The 16,900-nt window shown below is 42.6% G+C and overlaps 2 protein-coding genes across 2 annotated transcripts in view; one reads left to right on the top strand and one right to left on the bottom strand.

Annotated features, from left to right (window-relative positions):
• Window positions 1-489: 489 nt before the first annotated feature.
• On the bottom strand, window positions 490-16,516 carry ZNF365 (zinc finger protein 365). Its single transcript, XM_026069994.1, has 4 exons — window positions 16,206-16,516; window positions 5,476-5,656; window positions 3,035-3,072; window positions 490-701 (listed from the first exon to the last, which is right to left on the bottom strand). Exons 1-4 carry the CDS (start codon window positions 16,445-16,447, stop codon window positions 578-580), a joined length of 585 nt encoding a protein of 194 aa, XP_025925779.1. The 5' UTR covers window positions 16,448-16,516; the 3' UTR covers window positions 490-577.
• Window positions 16,517-16,699: 183 nt separating this feature from the next.
• Window positions 16,700-16,900, top strand: part of RTKN2 (rhotekin 2) — a gene marked incomplete at its 5' end in the record, with an annotated part of 51,852 nt that continues 51,651 nt past the window's right edge. Inside the window, one exon of the mRNA XM_026069942.1 lies at window positions 16,700-16,801. Within this exon, the coding sequence (XP_025925727.1) occupies window positions 16,700-16,801 (102 nt within the window). The remainder of the gene's footprint in view (window positions 16,802-16,900) is intronic.

Raw genomic sequence — 16,900 nt, forward strand, 5'->3', positions numbered from 1 at the left:
AGCTGCAGCTGTTTTAAGTGTGTGCAGCTCAAGCCCTCACCCCTCAGGACCTGCAGCTGCACTTTCCAGTCTCCCCAGTGCCATCCTCCGGGCTGTTCCCATCATGTGAGAGCTCCTCGTTTAGAGCAACAGCCACCGATATTGTCCTATTTTAAAACAACCTGCTACTTTCCTGGCTGTGAGCATTCTCCTCCTCACATAGTCACACAAAGACCTTCCATCTGAGTCAGAAATAGCAAGAGCACCATCAAAATGTGTTCCCCTTCTCGTATCCTTTTTCTCCAAATCTGGCCTAATTTGAAACCTGCTCTTTAAAAGACCAGAAGGGTGTCATGGAAGCTTCTGTAATTGTCGGCAGCTTTGCCAACCAGACTTCACTGTGGAGATGTTTCTGGGGGAAAGAGCTGTGCAGATCCAAGCAGGAGCTTATAGGTGCTGTGCCGTGCAGTGCTGGCATGGCTCAGCCCTGGGCTCTTGCCAGGATTTAGAAATTACCTGCAGAGGTACAGATTTTGGCYGCTCTGAATTACGATTACTTCTTAGGCACAGTTTGCTAAGGTCTATTACTTGTTTGTTGTTAAAACACGTAGTTTTTCTCAGATGTTGCTACTGTGAAGAAGTTGTATAATTTATCCCCAAGGCACATGCAGGTTTCATTGCGACAGGTGATGTTAGTCACTCCACTGCGGCACTGAACGACGCTATTAAAACCAAAACAGATCAAAGTTAAGATGATCAGAGGGGATTGCCTAAAAGAGCTAAACTGTATTTAAATTAAAAGTGTTTATGGTGGAGAAGATGGACTTCGGTCCCTAACTCATAATATGAGAAAAGGCAGCTGAGGCTGACGAAAATGCAGGTTTCCTGAGGATGTATGGTATTGAACTGCAATGTTGCCAGCACTAAATGTGGGCACTGTTGTTTCATTATAAGTGGCAACTTCTTGATAAAAGTGACTGTAACATTCTAAATTTATATTCAGGTATATTCTTAATCTGCAGCATTATGGAGAAAGACTATAAAAGTGCGACTCAGTGCACCCCACTGCCCGCAGGCACATAAGAACAACCCTATTCTTGCTACATTTCATGAACGTCAGGTATTTTTCAAGGCAGTCTCAGGGTTTTGAGAGACCTAATTCTTGCCTTAAGAACGAGAGCTGGCATTTAAGATTGTTTCAGGCACCGATGTGCAGGCAGGTCTGTCATGCCCTTGGTAGGGCTTTTCCTGGAGATAGTGGGCAGAAACTGGGGAAAAGGAACTGGAAAGCAAGGCAGGGGCTTGGAGCAAGAGGGACTGTGAGTTGAGGCACTGATCCCAAACACCGTAAGCAGCTGGAGGCCCAGCAGACACAGCAGCACAGGGACATTCCCCCAGCAGGTTGGCAGCAAGCAAGGATATTCTCCCTGCGCATCGGTTGTTTCTCTCAGCCTATATCAAGATATGGAGCGTGTAGCAAACAACAAAACCCCCTGAGATTACAGAGAATTTTCTAGACAGGTAGTAATGACTCCCAATTTTTTAGCTGATACATATCATTAAAACCTAGTTTAATGGTTTTATGTACTTAGCTGTTTTTGAYCTCTCTTGTTGAGATTCCCCCTTACCCACAGAACAGGCAGAGCAAAATAAAAGCTTTCCTACCCCTCTGGGCTTCCTCACCTCTACCCTCCCTGCTTCGTAGGACAGGTTGGCTTATCTTACACCAGATGGATCCGGATCAAGGATGCTACTTAAGGCTTGTTCTGACAGTGTCTTTCCAAAAGAGAACTGTATCGGTAGTTAAACAAAACCCTCTAAATAATTTTATATATACCTCCGAACTCCCACTAGTTGTCAGCAATTTATGGATTTTACCAAACTGCGCTATATTTAGACCAATGGCTTGTCAGTGGAAGGATTCATGTCTCCAAGTCGTTAAGTTCACTGGTTATATTTCATTTCTATTATTTTCTTTGTTTCCAAACATATCAGGAGTTCTAGAGGCCTGAAAACTAGACACGTTGTCAACTAAAAGTCTACATTTTAGACAAGCAATTTTTTTCAGAACCTCAAATCAGCAGAAAAAAATAAAATGCTATAATAGCTATAAAAGCAAAAAGTAGAAAAAAAAACCAAAGCTCAAACCCCTGTGATATCAATTATTAATTCAAACACATGCTTATGGCAAAAGGGTACTTGGCCATAATCACATTCCCTGCCAGGACTAAGAAAAATGAAAAAAAAACAAACAATCAAACAAGCCCCCAGCAGACTTTAAGTTGTATTTTTAGTCTATTTTCCAGTCCATCCATCTGCACAGGAGTTTCTCAGTCTTCCAGTAATTCTTGAACCCATTGGGAAAATACAAACAAATCTGACAGGGATATCAAAGTCCCAGACACATGATGAGGCAACAAGTTTTGTGGGAACTGGAAGCTGAGGGAGAGACACCCAAACTAGTGTGGCCAGTGAGAGCGGATGTGCTGTCTGACTGCTGCTCAGCCAAGCAGCCTCCGAACCAGCCACTGGCCAAGACGCGGCTGCGCAGGAAACCAGCCTTATTAGCTCTGCTGCTCAAAAAGCAGCTTCTTGAGTAACCCGAGATGTTGTTAATGCCAAACTTAAGTCAGGACACTTGTTTGCTTACACGTGATTTTTAAGCTGACCGTGTTATTGTCAGTTAGGAAATGACAACTGTCTCTCTCCTACCTACAGAATGTTAAAGATATTTTCACTTGAAACTTGGCCTGCATTTACTGAGGAGATTCAACTGCTGTAGCTTTGCAAAAGGCTCATATGGTTAAACAGGAAGGAGTCCGTTATTTTACACAAAATTATCCTAATGTTTTTTAAATACATTTTATTTTTAATGCAGCAGGAATCTGGTTTCCTCTATTACCTCAAATAAATATAGATCATGCTCAGGTATAGGACCTGATCCAAGACCCACTCTGATTCTGACCTTCGGATCAGTCTGAGATAGCAAAAGCAGACATGCAAGCATGTTAACTTAGTATCTTTAAATATGAGAAAAAAGAAAAGACATACATACAGGCATCTGGGTTTCTTATGTAATGAAATTTCTGTAAACTGCAAGGAAAACAAAAACATGTTATTAATATTAAATTATCAAGTAATCAAAGCATAGGTATAAAATTGAGTTAAAATATTCTAGATATGTCATCTTAAGATTCACATTTCCATTATCACCTGCTGTTACTACTAGAAGAATATTAATAAGAGAAACTTAAAAAAAACTTTCACCGATTATTATTCCTCCATCTTATTACATCTGGTTTTAAACTCATAATATGTGAATTGCTAGTAGTTGGATTTTTCCCATTATTTTTATTGTAACTATAATCAAGTAAATTGCTGAAGAAGTGTGGGCTGAACAGAGATCCTTCACATTAGATTAAACAGTTTAGATACAATGAGAAGTAATTATTGTGCTCAAGATAATTAATAAGGGATAGTGCCTCAATAAACTGTATTAAATTAATTTTATCTCAGAGCCTTAAATTTTGCAGTCATACATTTTTTTTACGCAAGCAGCTAAGAAACTCCAGCTCCGAATGCTTGGCTCTGCCTGCAGCAGCACACAGCTGTGGAAGGTGAGAACTCAAGTGTTTCTCTTCCTTCCCTCCTGCTCCAAATCCCAAGACCACTTAGGGACACAGCCTCATGTCCAGCGCAGCTTTGCAACTTTATTAAGACAGGATGCTTCACAGTTTGGGAGCAATTTTGTCTAGCCCCTCTGTTACCGGGGGTCAGAGAAGGAGGCATTTAACACCAGCTCAGCCTAAATATGCTTGGGAGCCTGCAGCCTTCTTTCTGCTGATCCCCAATCAGCATTATGTACCTGAGAATTAGTCTGAGACTTTGAATGTCATTTAGTGAAGTTACCAAGCCGAGCATGTCAGATCTGGCATTTGAAAATGATTATTTTCTAGTATATGTCCCCTCTGTCCCTGGTATTTTCCACWCCTTGCAGGTGGACTTTTACCCGACCCAACTTTGCTTGTCATCTGTCATGGAGGGGAGTCTGGAGCCATTGTGTGCTTTTCTCTAATTACCTCGTGAAGGTCAGGCTGGTCAATATTTGGATAGATGACCTCAGAGGAATGCTTAAGTCATTCAGAAAGCAGGGCAGCTGCCTCAAAAGTTAGCGCCTTCCCCAAGGGACACTGCTGAGCCAAGGATCCCGGTAAACACATCAAGAGCATGGGAGAAGATTTAATACTGAAGCCCATCTTTACAGTCCTCTTCAATGTTCTCACAGACATTGTTTGAGATAGGAACCTATACTAAATTTCAACACATCTACGTTTACTCAGTTCTTGCCTAAAGGTCTTCATCTTCCAAGTACCTATAGGAACCTTTGCTTTCTACCATTAAATACCTTTTTAGTGCTGTGCATGATCAAATGCTTTTCACTTCACCTCCAAGGAAGAGTAATTACTTAGTATAAGTGGTATGGGGTATTCATTTAAGTTGAAATGTTCTTTGGAAGTTATGTGGATAAAAGTTGCCATATAAATATAACGCATTGTAGGAAAAACACTGAGTTTAAGTAGTAAGAATGAGAGTTTTTACAGAAATCATGTTATTTAACAAGCAATGTTTAGACAGCAATGGCTTCAAATCTGTGGGCCTGTGGAAATCCATGTACTACTTCTAAGAGTCCTGTAATAGATAACTAGCGAAAGGCAGCCCATTTGCCAGCAGGTTTACATATTCTCTATAGGGATCCACATCTCTGCTGAAAATGTTTAGGGATCTGCAAAAAAACTGCCAATAGAAAGTTGGTGACCCAAAGGCAATGTGCTTCCAGCAAAGAAAACAGCAGCCATAGCCAAAGCTGGAAAAAAAATTCTGGCAAATATTTCAATATTTTCTGTTTTCCTTTTCCCATCTTTGGCTATTTCTGCTCTTTTCCTCTCTGCTTCTTTGCTCAAAAGGAAATGAACTCCGGAGTCAAGATGGGATAAACTGCACTTCTACATGTTGTTCCCACACCCTCTTCCACACTACTGCACATTGCCAATATACCTGTAACTCACTTCAGGTGAAAGGGTGCAAAGCTCCAATTCTCAGCTGCCCGCTGCCTTTGCTCATTACCCTGTGATTTGGTTACATCAGGCTAGAACTGAAAGACTGTTTTCCACACTACCCATTACAATAAACACCAGAGCTTTAAGTTTCAAATATAATTCATATGGGAATATGAACTATTCAGGTTTCTACAATGACACTCAAAATTGTTTGAAATTCACCTATTATTACTAAACACACACTCTGTGCAATGCATGACAAATATGTGAAGTGGCAGTTAAAAATATAAATAAAATATAAGCCTAAAGAAACATTTCACAAATACAAATCTGTCTGGAGGAGCAATTAGCCTGTCCCACTGGGCCTACTCACATTCAGATTCAAGTACTTTCCCTCCAGTGGTGGGTGACAATTAACRAAAGGACTTTGCTGGCTTACCACAGGTTCGCTGACATTGTTGTGGTGGCACAAAACCTGCTGGTTTTGGTAATATTCTAGCTGCCTTTCTGCCAGGTCCACCCGCTGCAATAGGTTCTCTATGAAGTGCTGGAGCCTGGCTTTTCCCCGGACTTCTTTTTCTGCTGCTTCTTCGAGAAAGTGGTTGAAAGTGACAACTTCTCTGCAAGACAAAAACATGGCAAAGAAGCGACATTTAAATAACGGGAAAGGCCCTGGTCTTACTGCTGCCAGAAAATTACTTAGGGACTTGCTAGGTCTTCAAATCCAAGTTGAAATCCAAATCCTACCGCTGCGGGCCACAATTTCATATGATCCCTTTCATAAACCGATCAGCCTCCACAGTAGCACGAGCAACAGTTTGTTTGTCGCAGCCTGGATTTATCTGCTTGGTCTGTGCCATTTGTTTCTGCCCCCGTTCGCTTTCCCTCTTTGACATTTGGCCCCTTACATAATCACAGAGAACCCTTGTTTGGCATGTCTAAATAAATCAGGTGTTTTTAACTTCTTCTAAAATAGGCTGCTGGTCTCACCTGCCTTTCTTTGCAGCAGTGGTCAAAATAGGTCACTAAAATGATCCCTAGATTTACAGATGAGGTTTCACCAGTGTCTTGTACAATAGGTGGGCAGTTCTTTCTCTCTGCTGGAGACACCTCACCTGATACTTACCTTGTTTTTTGTGGTGATATCCCATGGTGGCTAATTGCTGTCCTTCCCCTCTAGTAAGAGATTTCAACCTTTCTGTGGACACTTACACAAGAGCTGGAACACTGAATGCTGAATTTAAACTTATGGGCAGTGGATTTGGGGAAGTTTTATCACATTTTTTAGATCTCTTGGAAATAGTCCTTAGAGCTCTGGTGGTCCACAGACCACAGGATGGGAATGTCATTATCATTAATGATAACGTATGCTGGAGACAGCACTGCAGCCGTCTATTTGAAAACAGAGCACCTTCTCCTTTTCTTACTTAGATATGTGACTATCAGTCTTGAAACATGAAGGGAAGTGGATGAAACCCCAAGTTCATCTTCCCATTTTCTCATAATCTAACAACGGTAGTTCAGCGTAACTACTGTGGTGGTTCCTGACTTGAAAGAGCTACTGTGGCCATTAAACCCCACTTGAGCTGCAATCCTGCAAGTACTTCAAAGTGCAGTGTTGTGATCTGGAGCTAGTGGGAGCATGGGAGATTAAGAGATAATGTACAACTCACAGAACAAGCAGTATGTGCAGGGGAAGAGAGTGTTTTAGGTCACGAGTTTACAAATGTTTCTTGCCTGCTAACACCACTGGAAGCAACAAATTGCATTGTTGACTATGAAAGGTCCCAGCTGTATATGGAGAGATAAATCATCTTGAAGCGCCTTGCATACTATCAGTGGTAAACAGGCGACCACTTGGACAGGCAGGAGAAGTGTGGTTACAGAATGAGGCAGATATTATGAAAAATGGCAAATCTGGACACGTAGGATTTCCCCAGTTAATAAATGCCTGGATAAACAGTTCTTGTTCTGCCAATTAAATCATGTTAATTTTTGCTTTGTTCAAAATTCAGGGTGTGGGAGTGGGGGGAACCAGTGCTTGCCAAATGAAAAAGGACATGATTGTTCGGTTGAAATACATAGCCCGAGAGAAAAAGCATTATAAGCAGAAGCTATGAAAACATGGTAGCAAAAATAGCCTTTTGAAGCTTAGTTTGTTTATAAGAAATCCAAAGTTTCTTTATATCTCATCAAAGATGGTTTTAACTCAATGGAGTTGCAGATAATTATTTTAAACAGTGAGCTGGTTTTGTCCTATGAAGAGTTAGGCACAAACAGCCAGCTATGGAAATTTGCCATCGAGATTCAAGCTGTGTCTGCCTGCTCTAAACCATACCAGAGCATAGCAAAAGGCTGTTTACAAGGCTAATCTAGTGGTAGAAATGAGGTAAAAACAAGTATGTAGTGTTTGGATGAGGACATTCAAAGTCATTCTGGTTAGTTTACATTAATTTATTCACAAAACCTGTCTTRAGAGAGAGGTAAGAAGAACTTCATTTGTTAAACTCAGCTAATTCATTCCAATTTTAAGGCTCTATATAGTTTCTGTGATTATTAGCTTGCCCAGAGTAACATGGTAATAAAAAGCCACTGAAAATGCTTAGGAAGAAGCCAACCTAAACTCAGTTTTAGGGCTTTATTCTCACCTCACTTACAGCACTAACTCCTTTGTTCATGAAGCCACTCGATTTACTTTAGCGTAGGAGCAACCTGAAGCCCCTGGTGTTCAACCATGGGCTCTTCCTCTTCTGATAGGAAGCTCGGAAAGATGGAAATTTAGTCGGTCGGCTGTAAATCCCTCCTGCGGGGAAGGAAAGAGAACTGTACGTGGTCTGCCAGACCGCTGGCCTTCCCGTGACATACAGTCATACAGACATACAGTCTCAATGAATAAATTCTCTAGTATTTCCCTTGCTATCTGGACCATTCAAGATACTTGGCAACCTACATGCCATTATTTATAGGAACTGTTATTAGCAGCAGTGGTAGTATTTCCATCATTTTTCTCTGTTTGCTTAGATGCCTCTGTACATCCTATGAATCTGTCTTTAATAATTGTTTTATCTAAAAATTTTCCTTTGTTCTGGAGTGATGCAACCGCTCTGTAAATTCCATTTAAAAAGACATGAGCCAGAATACCCACACGCTAGGTCTCTGTCCTGGGCCTTGTCCTGTTCAGCAGCACTTCTGTTAGTTCAGCTATTTTCTTTGTTTTCACTTCATTCACATCTCTCAGAAGAACAACATCAAGCCCCGAGGAGTGACTGCTAATAAGTCTCTCTACTTGTTCCAACCCCTCTTCCTCAGAGACCGCACTCTGTGCCACTGCTACACCTTGATTACCTGAAGGAAATTCCCAGAATAATTTCTACCCTCCTCCTATCATGAATAATAGGGGAATGGTTCAAAGAACTCATTTAGCTTCTCTACAGCCATTATTTATCTGTTTAACTAACTGCCTGTATTGTCTCTTGTAGTTTGCACAGACTTTTTCTTAGCCATATTGGTTACCCTATCACTTCAATTCTATTTTTAATATCTATTTTTAATAGCTGTGATGATTTTCTGTTTACATTCTTTATTTTACTTTCAACTCACTTCTCCTGGCCTCTGCAATTGTTATTGGAAATGTTATGTGATCTGATTTTCACCCACTCTTACGCTTTGCGGAAAAATGGATGTTCACAGCAGGTGAGATGCTGCTCCTAAGTAATTCAGGAGCAAGCTGGTTCCACAAATATTGTGGGGCCACTTGGCAGAAGAATAAAACAGAGTGCACCAGCACGGACCTGCTGGGCTCGGTGTCTTGGCAGACCAGCCTTGTCAGCGGTGCTCACCTGAAACAGGACTCATAGGCTAGAGCCTGGCTCGGACCTGCAGCACTGCCCTTTCTAGTGAGCGGTCGGCTATCCTGTGCTGACTATCCTACATCTGGAGCACTGCTGCTATTTTAAGAAAAGGTGACGTAGAGTGGTTAGCTCCCCTTGAACTATCTCTGTTCTCAACATCATCCCTTTCCCACTTTCCCCTGGCTCCTCTGTGTGCTCTCCTTTCTCGTCCGCTCCTTCCACCTGCAGCCTCCTGCCCCTTTTCACTGCAAGCTCTGGATCCTGCCGCTAAACTTTCTGAGCAGAATAAATTTACACTCAGCACAGCTCAGATCTCTGTAAACTTCTGTAGAGGATAGCAGAGTGGTTTCATGTTGTTTGCTTGTAGTTTACTATACAGTACAAACATATATTAATATATTTTGCATTGCATGATATTTTTAAGGGTTGTGACTGGGCAGCAGGGAGAAAGGTTAGTTATTTGTTTTCTCTTGGGTGCTGCAACCTCCATCAGCCAAAACCTTTTAGAAGGAGGGAGCACTGCTCACTCTCAGGGAGCGGAGTCACGTGTGACAGGCAGCAGCTTCTGGAGCCAGGGCAAGGCAAGGGAGAGGGAACCACAGAGCCCACAAGGGACAGGCAACCTGGGAGAGGCCCGAGGGGAGCAGTGGGAGCCTGGGCTGCTAGCCTGAGGGAGAAGAGCTTCTCCCAGAGGCAGAGGAGTCTGAGGGGAATTTATTGCAATGCAGCAGGCCACTGAGAGGTGCTGAACTGAAAAAAAGAGCAGAGGGAAGGACCCGCCAGGGGCAAGAAGGACTTGCTGCCAAAGCTTTTACTTGAATCTGAGTCACTGAGGGAGTTAACCTGTTAGAGTTAACTAGAGTTAACTAGCTTGGCATTTTGCACTCTAACTAGAGCTTAGCTGCTCTTGAGGAAAAACTGCAGATAGGTCTGCCTTGAAACTTTTCCCAAAACCTTCATGAAACAGCATGAGACATGATAAATAAAGTCATAAACCATAGGCAGAAGAATGAATCTCACCTAATGCTGTCTTTACTGCTAGATTACATGCTCGTTCTTGCAAGACTAGTGAGTTGCAGTTCTTCTGTACCTGAGCAGTTGCTGGCATGTGGATCCTGCAGTTATTAGTATTTGTAAGGTTTTTAGCTGCTAAGTGTGTAATAATCAGAGTAGATACAGAGCTTGGGACAGCTCCAGCTCCTTTATTTGACAAGAAGGGCTAATGATTTCACCTGTTGTGACTGAACCCTCCTACGGATACATAATGCTGGTCTCAGGACTATTTACAGCAACTTTAACACCTGCAACTGCTCTGTAGGTGGAGACAAGCATGAAGCTCCCTATGCAGATTTTGCATCCAAGTATTTAATCCTTTTAGAGAATTACACTTTGAATAACTCTGTCTAAAATTAATAGAAAAACAAATATTTTTATTATTTTACCTGAGGACAGGAAAGTTCATACTAGAGCTAGTTTTCATTTAGTTGTGAAAATGTTTTAAATATGTACATTCATTAAGGCTGCTGACCTTATCTGTCATCTCACTGGTGTTGTTGCCTGAAGGCCGATATCTGTTATGCATTAGCTTGTGGTTTCACATTCCTACACCATTATCAGCACATTTGATTTAAGAGGTTCACACCTCCTCCTCTGAAAAAATTATTGTCCTATCAGTTGCTCCCATTTAGTTGTTTGTGGGTTGTGCTGTAGATCTGAGCCATGAAGTTACTGGGTTGGCACGGGGAAGGTTAAAATAGTTTGTTTTGCAGACTCATTTTATGGGGTAGTCATGCTACACTTGAATCAGTGCAACTGAGGGGGAAGTAATCTCTCAGGTGGGAAGATGAAAGGAGATGGAAAGAGGGAGCAGGACCCTCTGAAACCAAGGGTGTGTAGCTGTGGTCATATTCTACTTGGAGCAAAATCCAAACTGTTTTGTTGTACACCTGAAATTGGTATTTTAAAGAAAGCACAAATTGCAGTGATCTCTAAGAACCAGATTATGAAACTCTTAATCCCATTGTCAAGCTGTTATTTGCACAAATAGTTTCAATAATTGCAAGTTTCTGGTGAAGCCATTGGCAAAAATAACTACTCACTACAACAGCTATTCTGAAATAGATCTTATATTCCAGGCTATGCCAGAGCACAGGCATGACCAGGCAGTCCAAAGCAAATGTACTAAACTGCTTAAAGAAATTACTGTTAGAGATATGACAACTGACTACATGCATGTTCTTCCCCTATGTTAGGAGACAAGGTGAAACTGTGTAAGTCACCACATAACTTCCAGTGGAGGACCACAAATTTTAAAACTCACTAGTTGTCTTAGCATGCCCTGGAAATGAGTGGTGTGGGTGTACAGATGCATTACGCAGGACAGAAGTACAAGTCATTCTAATTAATGCTACAGTGAGATAAGACAGATCAGACAAATGTACCTCAAAAATATCTGCTTTGTTTTCTCAGTAAAAAAAAGTTCCCAACAGAAATTCAAATTCATGTGAAGAAAGAATTATTACAATATTACAATTTTTGTTGTCCTTGAACATGACAAAAGTAGAGAATTACTAAGGCCCAAATCTTTGTTTTGGATATACATCTCACACTAAGATTTAAGGACACTGTGTCCTTTACTTCAAATGCTTATCCCATTCAGCCTTATTGAAAAAAAAAAAAAAAAAAAAATCAAATTCTACCGGTTTGATTTTTTTTAACATAATTTCCAGAAACAAATCTCTAGGTGTCCTCTAGAAGTTGATTTCATAGCCGTTTTTAGTTTCAAGGGTTTTCTTGGTATTTTATTCAACACAAACTTACCTGCTTTGTGCAGGCTTCTGTGATATCTTTAAGATCATAGTACTCAATGAGTTGCACTCTCTTTCATGAAACATTGAATATTCCCTTTCAGGGCATATCTTTTAACTAATCATCCTTTTGCTCAGCAGCTCTACTCCAGGCTTGACCCCACAGCCATCATTCATCCAAACTGTCCTAGACCAAACTGGGACAGGTCAGTGAAATGGGACCTGTCCTTGGTAGCTGTGCTTGCTTCTGCAGAACGTTTGGTTTTGGGTTCTCTCCCTCCTCCCCCAAAAAACTTTGGACTTTCCTAATATGAAGAGAATAAGTGATGCAACAGTGCCTGTTATAAGACTCTTCTGTGCTCAGAATCATACTACTTTAACTATGGGTTAGTATTGTTAGTGTGGTACCGTTACCTTTCTCCCGTCTCACCACACCCGGTCCCCATGAAGGCACCACACCAATAGAAGACCGTGCACAGCTGTGTACATTAGCACAGCTATTTTTGTAAGCAAAGAGGAATAAAATATAACTAAAAAGATACCTTCACTCTATCACTGTCTCTGTTGGACTGCTATAGCTTTTATTTAAAACAAACAAAAAGATAACTGACACTTGTAAAGAAATAACTCTACTAACCCAACAAATTCTATATGGGCAGCCCTGTGGCTGCTGGCAGCCTAAACCAATACTCCTCCCTCTCAGCAGAATGAGAGGTTAACAGTTAAACCAAATAGTGCTGTAATTTACATTATCACTGCTAATCAAAGCACTAACTAATTTCAACTTTGAGAAGGATTTACTCCCTACAGAGTTCTGAAGCCTACAAACTTGTTGCTCACTTTGAAGAGCACATCAGAGAAATCAGCTTCTGACATTGCAGCCACTTGAAGCATCACAGTCTTTCTATATCTCACATGCTTGATGCAAGTGGAGGCTCAGGACACACAGATTTAACAGCTGGAACAGAGAAGTGAAATTCCATCAAGACGCAGTGACCTCAGACATCTCTGTTGAGGAGTGCTAGTCCCAGAAGTGCGATATCTACCTTCACTAGGCTGTGCAGAAAGAAAAGATACAAGGCCTGAAAGAACTGTGTTTCTGGAACAAGAAGATGGAGATGTTTAAATACAGAATTCATATCTCTCCTTGTAGGAATTCAGATCTCCCTCTCGGGGTTTCCCAAGCAAGTTATTCTTGCTAGCACTCATCTTGCCTTTCCCTTAGCTTTTCTATTTGACTTCACAATCAGATCCAAAAATCAGAACTGTTATCCAAAGTGGAATCATACTGTTATTTTCTGTCTTCATCTTCTCATACCCTTCAAAAGAAGTTTGTTGAATCCCAACAATTCTGTCTTTCACAGCCAATTTATAGGTCAGATCTCTGGGTTTCACCACAAAACCATCACTAGATACATTCTTTTTCATCTTCCACATCTAGTTAACTCTTTTATTCTTACATGTAGGAGCAGGTCTAGCCTAACATCTCGCAGAGCTCCCTGGATTATCTAGGCACGTTTCATACAGATGAAAATACACTGGATTAATACATTCAATATTAAGGAGTCATTTCATGTGATAGTGATTGTCTTTCCGTACAAGATACTCTCAGAGTAGTTGGATATACAGGAATATTCAGATATGGGTCTGGTATAGACATCTGTAACTTCTTTATCAGAACATTGTTGTTTTTCAAGAGTTACTTGAAAGGATGACATCCTCCAAAAAGCTATCAACTTCTTCCTGTAGAAGAGAGTCTCCAAAGAAGAGTTTTTGTGACGTTGTCTCAGATTTGGACTAGAATTATTTCCTCTTTGGATAGACTTTTTTTTTTTTTTTTAAACTCAGACTAATCTGGAGCAGACATACCTCAGTCTGTCTGGTAGCTAAAAATGCATATTGATTGTAATCCCTTTCTTATTTGCACATGCACCTTATTCCCCCATAATATCTGGTAGTAGAGACAACCATTCAGAGACCAAAGGGAAGACTAGTTTCCTTTACATCTCTTTATCATTCTTTCTTTTCCTAAGGAAGCTCTATGGAAAAAGGTGTTTTCTTTTTCCTTCTACAAAAAAGAAAGAGGAACAAATTTTCAGCTACAGTGGCTCAATATTAGTGCTACTTTGGGGAAAAGTTATCCATATTTACAAGACTCCTCATGGGGAAAAAATACCCCCAAAATGATGAAAGCATTTATTTTTGAAGGTCAGCAAGCATCAAAGACAGTCCCTAAGGGGTGCCTTTGACTTTTCACAATCTGCAGTGAGAACTCCTGCCTCTGCAATTTCCATTAAGTAGTTTTGTTTGGCTTCTTGATTATCTGGACTTCTTCCAGAAATCAAAGCCAGAGTTGAGGTCCTCCTTTTGAAGGAGAAAGTCCTTTCAGCACATAAGATGAGTAAATTTTTGAACAAACAAAAGAGGGAGTATGGAGAGAGGTGTCAGAATTTACCAACAGCCCATGAGAAAACCAGACAAGCTACAGTGTTGGTAAAGGTCATTAACATCTTTTCTTTTCCTCTCTACCACAGTGTATTCACTTCCTATTCACTTCCCTGCCAGTGGCACAAAGCTAAACGTCCAAGGCATTTTTAGAGGTTCAGATCTGAAAAGCTCTTCCCCTCCCATTTCTTGTTTCCACTAAGCCCCTTCCAGCCTCAGGATCACGTCATCTATTCTTGCCACAGCTGTTACTGAGCAGTCCCCCAATGGGACATGTGGCCTCTTCCTTGTGCCTTTCCTACTAGTGTTAAAAATCTCAACCTTTACTGCCTCTTTCTTTTCACATCAGTCTTTTGTCTCCCCCATATATCATATTCATTCTTTCTACCTAAGTAACTCAGGTCTCCCCCCTGCCCCTTCTCTTCTTCCTTGCTAGTCCATGACTCTCCTCTTCACTCTACAGCACAGCAGAAGTTTTTACAACTCTATTTTTGCTCCACTAAATGGTTTCTGCTTTACCCAGATAATCATGTTTTTTTCTGTGGATCACAAACTTTGCATCATAGTCCGTCCTCTAGAACTGTTTTAGTTTGGACTAAGATTTCATACCACTTCATTTTAGATATCTGAAGTTCAGCATCTCACCCCAAACAGGTGCTTACCTGAGGCCCCTCTTGAGTCTTCAGGGGGAGGAAGGACCTGCACAGAGCAATTCCTCCCACTCTGAGATATGTTTCTAGAACAAGTTGGATGAATCACACTGTGAAAGAGCCCATAACAGGAGTTTGGCTAGAAGCTGTCATCTTTGATACCTAAAGTTAGGTGGGAGCTCTACCGTAAGTGTATTCAGATGGTAAGTTATCTTCACAGCTTCCTTCCATCATTCTTTCAAATTCCTGTCTCAGTTTCACTGTTATCTTTAGCTTTATCTTTAGCCCTTAAATCTTCTCTTCTATGAGGTTCATGTGGTATTTCAGAAAATCAGAGGTTCTGCTGAATATCCCTTCAAGGAAGATGTATATCCCAGAGGCTCAAACCCCACCACTTTTGCTGTCCCATCTCCTGGGAAATCAACAGCAAATCTGCCTCAGGAGCCATCATCACCTTCTCTTTCTGGTCCTTAAGCCACAGGAAGAAAGGATGAAAACCCTCCAAACTTCCTACACTGAACTCCTACACCACCCTCCTTATTTCTTCTAAGATCAGCGTCATGGCAACTAGCACTCCTCATCTTTCCTTTGTAAGCTGATGAATTAGTTCAGAAATACTCCCTTATCAAGATCCAAATTTGCATTCCTCTGAAATAAGTTGTGCTGCTCCAAAAAGCCTGAAAAGGTTTCAGCAAATGCTGAATAAACTAAGTAGTTCATGTATAAATAATATATCAGACATCGCTACATTTTTAATGCATGCATCATGAACATGATTTTAGATTAACTAGGCTTGTCAAAATGACTCTGGCATCTGCTTCCTGTTCCCATATAAGTTATTCCAGTTTCATAGTTGTGTATCCATCTAAAACACCTGCTTGGATATGGCCTCTTGAGCATCATCTTCCAGTACAGCTTTGCCGCTGCACGGGAGACTGTCTTGCTCCACAGGCAACCCCACTGATTTCGGTGGGATGACTTCAGAGAAAAGGTGCCATTCTGTACTGCTACCTAATTCCTCCAGCACTCATCCACCCATCTCTTCTTAAAAATGTAGTGCATTGGAGATATCAATTTAAATCAGATTATATGCGGACGATAGTTTAGGCTTGTTTCTGTCCCCGTGAAACTAGGGTCATAACCCAGGCATTACAGGATGTAAGAGTTAGTCACCGCTTTCAAGCATGAAGCCACCTGCTCAGCGGAGCTGTCCCTCACCTTTCAGGAGATGCACTCACATGGGCTACAGCTCCAGAGGAAATTACTCAAAGCTGGCGAAGGCCAGGCCCTTTCCCACCCAGCAAGCTGCCGAGCCCGCCCCTGTCCCCCGGAGGCTTTCACTCCCGCCCGCGCTGGCGAGGCACGTGCTCCTTCGCCCGTGCGAAGCGCCCGGCCGGCCGTCGCCTCTCCACTTACTCCTCTTTCCTGTGGAGCTCTTCCTCGGACTCGGTGAGGCGCTGCTTCAGGGCTGCGATCATCTCCACCGCGACGTCCACCTGCCTGCTCAGGGCCCGCTCTCGCCGCTGCACCTCCTGCTTCTTCTGCGACAGCTGCACAAAAGCCGCCCGCACTTCCAGCAGCTCGGCGGTTTTCTGGGCCAGCTCTTTGGTCAGCCTGTCGATTCTCTTCTCTATCGTTTTGTCCACGGCCTCCACCATCCTGTTAAATTTTTCCCTGACGTGCGCCTCGAAGGAGGCTTTGGAGTCAGCGGTGGGGAAGCCGGGCGCAGAGAGGCGCTCGCCGGGCGAGTCGGCCGGCCCGTAGCTCGCCACGAAGGCCACGGGCCTTTCGGCTTCCGCCTCCAGCGACGGCCGCCTCCCCGTGCCCTCGCCGGGCGCATCGCGGAAGCCGAGGTAGGAGGGTTTCTGCTGCGCCGCGCCGCCGGCGCTGCCCAGGCTGCCCGGCGCGGGGGGCTCCGCGGCGGCGGCGACGAGCTCGGCATCCTTGAGGGAGGAAAAGAGGCTGCTTGTGCCGAGGAGGCTCCTCTCCTCGCAGCCGTGGCCGTGCTCCAGGTGCGCCCGCAGCGCGGACAGGCTGCGGAACCCGCCGCCGCCGCAGCGCGGGCAGCGGAAGGGCAGGCGCGTGGCGGCGCGCTCCGGCGAGCGCTGCCG

The sequence above is a fragment of the Apteryx rowi genome, unplaced genomic scaffold, assembly GCF_003343035.1.
Source record: "Apteryx rowi isolate R43461 unplaced genomic scaffold, aptRow1 scaffold_30, whole genome shotgun sequence".
In the NCBI taxonomy this organism is placed as follows: domain Eukaryota; kingdom Metazoa; phylum Chordata; class Aves; order Apterygiformes; family Apterygidae; genus Apteryx; species Apteryx rowi.